The sequence below is a fragment of the Centruroides sculpturatus genome, unplaced genomic scaffold, assembly GCF_000671375.1.
Source record: "Centruroides sculpturatus isolate CEXI.00-Female unplaced genomic scaffold, Cexi_2.0 scaffold1565, whole genome shotgun sequence".
Classification (NCBI taxonomy): Eukaryota; Metazoa; Arthropoda; class Arachnida; order Scorpiones; family Buthidae; genus Centruroides; species Centruroides sculpturatus.
Window position 1 is genome coordinate 57809 of NW_019386133.1, and position 9579 is coordinate 67387.

General features: G+C 29.3%; 1 protein-coding gene across 2 annotated transcripts in view; it reads left to right on the top strand.

The window, feature by feature from the left end:
* Nucleotides 1-1303: 1303 nt before the first annotated feature.
* The window catches only part of LOC111613748 (cytochrome P450 4C1-like), a 15939-nt gene continuing 7663 nt past the window's right edge, over nucleotides 1304-9579 (top strand). For both annotated transcript variants that reach the window (XM_023355098.1, XM_023355099.1), the window contains exons 1-8: nucleotides 1304-1586; nucleotides 1712-1824; nucleotides 1891-1976; nucleotides 2041-2231; nucleotides 2316-2385; nucleotides 3667-3793; nucleotides 3852-4049; nucleotides 4117-4290. In XM_023355098.1, the coding sequence (XP_023210866.1) occupies nucleotides 1382-1586; nucleotides 1712-1824; nucleotides 1891-1976; nucleotides 2041-2231; nucleotides 2316-2385; nucleotides 3667-3793; nucleotides 3852-4049; nucleotides 4117-4290 (1164 nt within the window). In that variant the 5' untranslated portion in view covers nucleotides 1304-1381. The remainder of the gene's footprint in view (nucleotides 1587-1711; nucleotides 1825-1890; nucleotides 1977-2040; nucleotides 2232-2315; nucleotides 2386-3666; nucleotides 3794-3851; nucleotides 4050-4116; nucleotides 4291-9579) is intronic.

The window sequence follows — 9579 nt, forward strand, 5'->3', positions numbered from 1 at the left end:
AAGTAGTTCGGCTGCTCATCCACTATTGGTCCAGACTCTATCAATCTTCTCGCGAAACGACGTTATAGGAGGTACGTTATACGAAAGTTGCTACAATTTTTTCGCTACGTTATAGGAATTGTCGTTATAGGAACGTACGTTATAGGGGGGTCGACTGTACCTTAATTTTTTATCTTTATCGAGAAAAATTGTAATAACGATTCTTTTGAAATGACAAGCAACTTTCACGTTGTATCATTTAAAAGTAATGAAATAGTCGTTAACAAAACATGTAGATTTATATCATTGAAAACTTCGAATTTTACATAGATGTATATCTTCGTACACGTGCATTTGAACATACGTGGTACAGTAAACTTAAAGATAAATATACGTAAAAATCAAATATGATTAATAAAGATAAATTGTTGTTTGCATTATTTTATCAAAACAAAAAAAAATATTTATATTACCTTCATATTATCATTAATAGAAAAGGTTGAAGTCGAATTTTATTATAATATTTTCGATTAGATAACATCTGTAATATGTAAGAGTATACAATACAAAATTAATAAAGGATATTATCACACACAATAACGATTTAAACTGCTCGATAAAATCTCAGAAAAATTTTATCTTGTAAATACTGAAATATATTTGTTAAATGTAGAGATTTTAATTTAAAACATATTGTAAAATATACAATTAATAAAGATGTGTTATTATTTGTATCATAAGACTGGATACAGCGTTTACCCGTGATTATAGAAAGGACGACAAGGAAACTTCAATATTTGTATTTGTATAAGTTTTTATTATTTGAACTTATTTACAATACGTGTCAAAATATATTTCGTTTTGGATGTTTTTGATATTTATTTACAATATAAATTACAGTGTTTTTACATACTAAAAATATACTAAAGTTAGCTCATTAGTTCAATAATGGAAAGAAATTATTCATTGTGATATCGACACAATGCCAGACTGCAATCTTTAATCATATTTGCAATTTAATTAATTTAAAATATATTTTACACATTAAATTAGTAGTGTCTTGCCTCAGTACATTACACGTTTCCTGTTAGCAACAAATTCTCGCTGTTCATCTAAATGCTTTTATTACAGTCATCAAGACAGACGACAATGGGAATTGATATGTCTACAGTCTTTTCAAATATCAGTTCAATAAATTCATGTAATTTCAATTAGGATCACGGATATTATCTTTATAAGTTAGGAAATATAACAACAGATAGTGTTTACATTGAAAAGTGAAAACAAGTCACGTTATCTACTAAAAGTTTTGTCTGATTAAAGTAGTTATCGCGATAACTACTCGTGAAATAAACAAGTTAATGTTAATATTGTACGAAAAGGGAGAGAGTGAGAAACAAAAATGATCATCTCCAAAATCGAAAGCATCTGTGAATGGAAATTGATTGCAGGATTTCTAATACTTGTTTCGTTCCTGTATCTATGGAAAGAAAGGAACAGAAATAAATCGAGAAACGAATTACCAACATCTTCTAGTTTCTGTGCTCTTTGGAATCTGATTTTCTGTCCAGTAAAAGTGCAAGATTATCGAAAACTTTGTGGATGTTGTAAGTATTATTTTAAAATATTCATCTATGTCTTGTGATACAAATTTATATTAATAGTGTCGGATGCCGATCACCTATAATGATAAACGAATCCTAATTCTAAATATATTAAACGATTTTTCCAGTTATTATTCAAGTTCTGAATTCTGCGTGTATTGTATATCTAAAAGAAAGATTAATTAAAGTTTCGTGGGGTGGTTATCATTATATTGTATTATCTCATCCGGAAGTGGTTCAGGTATACCCGCTTTAACACACAATATTTACGTGTTTTGTAATGTTAACAATTGATTATTTAACACAGGAAGTACTGAAGAGTTACACCGTAATTAACAAAGATTGGCTCTATAATATTCTTCATTCTTGGCTAGGAACGGGTCTTCTAACGAGGTAAAAAAATAATTCAATATTTCACGTGAATAGTATATTTATTATTTGTTTTTAATGGCAACAGTTCGAATGATAAGTGGAGGCATCGTAGGAAATTATTAACTCCCGCATTTCATTTTCGAATTCTCGAAGATTTTCAAGGAATTTTCAATGATCAATCAAACATCTTAATTGAAAAATTGAAGAAGAAAGAGGAAAATGAAGAATTTCTTATGGACGAGTTGATTACGCTGTGCACTTTGGATGTTATTGGAGGTAAGAAATATACAATTTTTACATGTAAAAATATTTAGAAATTCAAGACGGTATTTATAAATATTTTATAATTAATATTTGCAGATTCGGCAATGGGAGTTCATATTAAAGCTCAAAACCGATCTGACACTGATTACGTCATTGCCATTAATGAGTAAGTTGAAAAGGAATATTAAGTGTTATTTTATTAGTATAAGATTCAATTGTTTTCATTCTCTTTGGGAAAAATCGTAAAATTTCTGGAAAAAATAAATATTTTTGTGAATCTTTCGTTATGTTAAAAGTATATTTTTAAATATAATAAATTAAAATTAAAACATTTACAGATTAATAAAAGTTTATTTTACGTTATTTTTAATTGTATTTTTATTAATGAAACTCTCTCATTTTTGAAGTGTGTTCCTGTGTCTTACATTTCGAGTTAGAGTCTAAAAAAAAACGTGGAGTTTTCTGGGTTTTTTCACGTAGTTTTTTCACTAAGTCGGTGAAAGTTTCTCACAGAATGTTTTCTGGAAGGCACCTCTTTTTGACGGATCAACATAATTTCGAATGGCTTTACACCGTATGTTGTATATTCAGGTCCATATCTTCAATTTGTTTCATGTTTGCACTAACTATCTTTTATTGTAAATTATAGATTGGCACCATACTTTTTATATGGATATAATATATACTTTTCATATATATAATGATTGCTTTTTTATTTCATGTTTTCTTTCAATTATCACTTTTATAATTAACAATAGTTAAAGTAAAGAAATGGAGTAGATAATGATACGTCTAGTTCATAACTTTCACAAAACATTTTTCGACAGCTTCTTCCATAGCTTCACCTAATGCAAATTTAACTCCCAAAATGCCAACTGCATATACAAGTAAAAACAAGAGCAAAAACGTATTTGATATTCTAGGAACATTTCCAGTTTTAAAGTACAGTACATTAATTTCTTCACTTTTTTTCTTATTAACGTGATTTGTTACAATAAGAATAGTTTTGTTTTACTCAATTAAAGTTAAAATCAATGGCTAATCTTATGAATTGGTAGTTTTAGTCTTTGTTTTTTGAGATTAGTAGTTAGATGTGAGAAAAATAATTTGTGCAGTTCAACCGAAATCATTTACAAATGCTCTTTCCCTATAGTGATCTTTATTTACAGGTTGCTCTGTAAATGAAATAGATACAGAAAAAAAACTTATGAAAATAATATACTAGTTAGTTTGACATATTGATATAATGAAGATATCATTTAATTATTAAAATAAAATTTTTTAAAATACTGTATTATAATTGTTACAGCTTTATTTATATTGTATAAATGTATTATTATGTTGTAATACTGTGACTGACAATTAAACAAATGTTCAAAAATATAATAAAGCAATATTTTCTGTATACAACTGAACAATTAAAATAACAAAGTGTTTCATAATGCAGTATAACATCCGCATTTGTTCAGTGGTTCACAAAACCTTGGTATTGGTTTCGTCCCCTTTTCAAGTTGAGTTCCTTAGGAAAAAAATTGAAAAAAGATACAGAAACCGTTCACGAATTTGACAGAAAGGTTGGTTAAATTTGAAACTCGTTAAACCAATTCATTAACTAACAGCAAAACATTTCAGGTAATTAGAGAAAAGAAACAGCAACTGATCGAAGAACTGGAAGACAATCAAACAATCGATAACTTTCAAGAGGAGAAAGAAGTCGTAGGGATAAAGAAGAGGCGAGCATTTCTAGATTTACTACTTTATCATCATTTAACTGATGGAAGTCTAAATGAAGAAGATATCAGAGAAGAAGTTGACACCTTCATGTTCGAAGTAAATTTCATTCACGGATTTATAAATAACAGAGTTTCATGTTGTGTAAAAATTGTGCTACTTATAGGGGCACGACACAACTGCAATGGGTATTAGTTGGACCCTTTATTTGCTCGGATTGCATCCCGATATACAAGAAAAAGTGTACCAGGAGCTGGAGGAAATTTATGGTGATGACATCGATAAATCCATTACCTGTGAAGAGCTTAGAAAAATGAAATATTTAGAATGTGTTGTTAAGGTAAGAATTCGTTTGTAAATATAATAATGTTTTCTTAAAAAATTCAGAAATACTAGAAGAAACACAGATATTAATGTAACGTGCCTTCAGGTTTCTTTCTTTTGTACACCTCAAGAAAATACTGCAAGAACAGTTTTATGGTGGAGCCATGTTTAACTTTAGATTCTTATAAGTCTCAATAGTATTGTTGCTAGGGCTCAAGCTAGAAGCTTGAGCCCTAGCAGCTCATGGCTTTGCAGCCCTGACATTAGAGTAATGAAAGTGTCAATACACGCAGAACTGTAAACGTTAGGTTGTTGCAAATGAAATGACCGATTTTTACTTATGACTTTGAAAGTCTATTAATTGAATTTGTAACTTAAATACTCAATCAAAATTGTCCCCACCTATATTAATACACTTTTCTTAATGCAGTAGAAACGCACTAACACCAATTTGACGCGAAATGCTCCTTATTTCTCACTGAATTTAAGTGATGTCCATTTGTCCAGCTTTAAGACTTTCCCTAACATGTTCAGATGTCGCGAAATGGTTGAATAATATCCAGTATGATCAATCTCTCTGAGAGTTACCGCACAATCAGGAGATATTCTGATTCGATGATGTTCTTCAATTCTGATTTTTTACTTTCCTGACTGTGTTATATATAATAACAAAAAAAATATGGCAATCGATCAAAAATGATCCCCATGATTTCTACATTTTTCGCTCACAACATTCTGAAACGTCGAGAAGTGCAAAAACAATTCAGGTTTTTTTTCTGTAGGGGAGACCGGGGCAACTTCGGCATGCGGGGCAAGTTTGTCAAGCGCTTTTTTAAAAAAACAAATTAAAAGGAGACTTTGGTTATAGGTTAGGCAGTTGAGTTTTATTGGTGGCTTGTTGAGTGTAGTGTTTTTATTGTTCTCCAACAAGCGNACCTACTACTACTACTTATATTCTCGAAGTTAAATTTAAACTAACGAAGGCATGCATGTAGAGATAAATTAGTATGAAATAACAATAAAATTAAATTATATAAGAAGATAAACATTTACGTCAATTTAGTCAATTTAGAATTACGACGAATAGGCAATACCATGGCGACGTAAATGTTAAACGGTCAAATTTTTAAAGAAATAATATCCAAATCCTTGGGGGATCCAACGTAAATTTATTACAGGGTTCGAATCTTTCAGTAAATAACGTTTCCCAGATAAAAGTAACTTCTTTGTCAGCACATTGCATTACAAGCAAAGTCTCATTCCATTTCGGCACACAATTTCTTTGCATCACACAACTAGAAAGTTTTGTATTGCACTTGTTACGGATGTTATCATGGTTTTCAGTAATTTTTTCCATGGCTCCGATGTAAGAAAATATTTGTAATAAAGCGAAAAAACTAGCGATTTTTCAAGTGTGAAAAACACATCCCTGTGATTGCAGAGAAGTTTCTATGTTTACCATTTCTGTCGAATGTAACGTGACTCGAACAGCAGCCGTATTTAAAAAAATCATCTAGCAATAAGTTGCGTAACTTTGTTGGCTTCTATAAAATTTATTTTAAAAATATACGCTTTCTATGTCAACTTAGTAGTGGCTTTCCCCTGTACATCATACTTTTGCTTTGAGAGTAGAGTCGTACCAGTCATCTATTAACTGCATTCAGGGGGAAAGGTTTGAATCGAAATAACGTAACTTCCGGTTTGCGTCGAAAATTCCTGTATTGCTAATCCGAGCTTGTTACTCGTTCCGGCTTCTGCATTTGCTCTTGACGTTTATGTATCTAATTTCGATCTCGAGATTAAGGAAAGACAGCCGGACGGACAACAGTAAAAATTTATAGATCTATAATTTTTTGCAATCATTAAACAACATACTTATATAGCGCTCGTTTGCTTTGGTACATAATAATAGGTGAATGTGTTCAAAATACTATTTTCCATATTTACCTTCAGTTGTAAGAACAATTAATGATTTTTAAAACGATTGTGTTTACCTTTGTTCGTATTTTTCAAGAAGTTTCGACCTCATAGTTTCATAGAGTAAAAGAATCCTTTTTAAATATTATATAAGTTAATTCTAATATTTAAAAGAATTATGTATTTAAAGTATTAATTAGAAAACTTGCTCGATAAAAGTGTAAAATACATGATAAAATAAAATATATTTAAACTAAATAATCGATAATATTTCAATTATTTTCTATATTGTGTGAATATAAAATTGAGACTTATCACGAGGAAAGTTAAAAAACTAAATTTTACTTCTATGAAAGTGAAGGTGAAATGAAGGTGTTCAATTCAATAGGGCATTTTTTTGCGGATTAGAAATTGTCAAAACAATCAAAAGAATGCAGGAAAGTGAAAGTAGTTAACGTGCAATTAATTCTTTATCAGTTTCTTATTTTTCTTTGATTTCTATTAACGGCCTTGTCTTTATTTATTGCCAATTGTCATTTGAAATTCTACTTTATTTAATACGAACAATCAATCAATAGTAAAGGAAATTTTCACTCACTGATAATTATTGTTCTAAATTGCTTTATTTGAATGAAATTAACGTACTTTCCATTACAAACCGAAAGTTAATGTATAGTTAATCGAGGCCTCCTGTTTTTTTGCTGTGTATTTCTTCTCTCCATTATCATTTATTTAGCTCCATTCCCGAGAATAAGGAAGAACAGCAATCAGACTGACAAACAAACAGACATTCATTCACAGACAAAAACAAACACATGACAATCGAAATTTATAAATCTATAATCTCTTACAAATTGCACCCAAATACTGTACATCTTTCAACTTCTTAAAAATTTTCCATGGACATTTGATTCTGAACGAGCAATGGTTAATTGTGTTTTGCTAATTCTGTTTGTCATCTTTATATTTAATTCTGACAAAAGAGGATATAATTTAAAATACATATATATATATTATATTCATTGAATTATTGCGAGATTCATATAGGTGAAGTGGATGCGCCATTATGCCATTATTGCAACGGGTAGCACATAACACTTGCCTGCATGGAGTGTGGTAGTGTTTTGCCCTGTACATTATCGTTTTCTTGTTAGGAATAGCGTTGTGCTGCTTATGTATACTTCAATTCAAAAGCTCTCCATTCGGGAGAGCTTTTGAATTGAAGTAGCGTTACTTCTGATCCAAACCGGTATATTGCAAATCTTCCTGCCCTAAGCTTTCCATATTTGGTCTCAATTTTCATCTATCTAACACCTTTCTCGAGATTAAGGAAGAACAGTCAGTCAGAAGGAAAACATTGAAAATTTATAGGTATACAGTTTTTTTTTAAATTGCTGCCTAATAATTTTTCGATAAATGTGATATTTAGGAGAATATACTTCTCACTTACTTTCTACAATCTGTTTCAAAGTTTAAACATTTTATTATCACATAAAAGCAATTATTGTCATATTTTTACAAGATTATTTATATTTAATATTTCGTGACTTAGGTGAATTCTCGCCCTTGCCTTGATCGTGTGGGTCTTTCGGACCCCATGTTCATAATATAAAATTATTAAATTTTATCTATCGCGTAAAAAAGTACAATTTCCCGTTAGTAGTAGGGGTTTGACACATACTGATCACAAAATTAATTTTCTAATAACAAATTTTCATTTAAATTAATTGTATTTTAACAATAAGTTTAATTATCAAATGTTTTTAAAAATTAATTATTTTTTGTAATTCACTTTACTAACTAATTTTCGTTTTGATTATCAATTATTTTATAGAAGATATACGATTGGTCGGTATTTGATATATATAAAGTTTTACGGAACGTTAGAATTTATTTTTAATACCAAGATTAAAAGTTGAAATCATGGAGACATATGGTTTTATTATTACTTACGACGGCGATAGAAATTATTCTGTTTCTCCTCGTTTGTACAAGTGTTTGGATACATGTATTGCTGAGGTAAATAATTTTTCTTTCGCTATTCCTGATAATTTCTCTATTGTTTTACGTTATTTTAAAGTTAACGATGAAATATAGAAAGGAGATGGTAAATTTCGTTTTATAATTGTTGACGAGGAAGGAAGAATTAATGAAGTTAGTAATAAATTATATTATTTGTTCGAGAAATGTTTAGAAGTTATGAATGAAATTTATATAGAAAAGAATAAAAAGAATATATTAATATTTAGAGAGATAATTTGCGGAGAGGAAATATACTTGCAGATGTTCGTAAATTACAAAAATATAAAAAAATTATTGGGAAATTAAGTGAAAAACATGTTTCTTTACATACTAAGAAAAAAATTTTAGTTAATCAATTGGGTGATTCCTTCCTCTTCTACTCGTTCCGTTATTGTCTATGGCAGGTAAACTAATTGGTAAGGTAATAGGAAAGAAAATTTAATGGCAAAGCAAATGGCTTTTGACCACCTGAATTATTGTCAGCATTTCAAAAATCTGAAATAAGAATTGGTATTAATATTTAAGAATTACTTGAGACTGGTAATTTTTCTGATGATAGTAAAATCAAATTATTAAGTCAATTGATTTCAAGATATCAGAGAACAGTTCACATATTTTGGTGTTGTGTGTAAATTAGTTAAAGAATTACCACAATTTGTTGTTAAAAAATGGCTCTCTTCTCAACTATCTTTTATGCTTCATAAACCTGTAAGAATTAGATATTCACGAAAAAAACTAAAAGTTTTTATCTTAATGACTTATATCAGGCTGATTTAATTGTATTAAAACAATTTCTAAATTTAATAATGGAATAAAATATTTACTAACTGTAATCGATGTATTTACTACATAAAACTTTGTAATTTGAAGATAATTGTTTTAATTCGAAAGAAAAAAACTGCGATTTCATCCAACAATTTTATATCGTTATTAATCATTAAAATATTTTACTATCTTCTTTGATATTCATAACTAATCTTAGGTTATAAATATGCTATTTATTACATATAAACGATAAAATGGGTACAAAATACAAATGTGAATGTTTCTCTCTATTAAACGATGAATATTTTGCAAACAAAATACTTTAATAAATATGTAAGAAATACCCTTGTCAATTTTGAAGAACTAGTAAAAGTAAATATATTCAGTAAATTTCTTATACAGTAGACCCCTATAACGCTTAGATACGTTCCACGCTAACCGAAAATTACGTTGTAGGAATGATTAAATACATGAGCCAATCGCAGCCCGATAGGTGGGAACTTTACGGACTAAGGCTGTTTGAAAGGTTTTCTTCTATAAAATTAACCGATTCTAGACTAATTCCACTCAACATTTCCAAAACACGTATAATTTTTTGGGA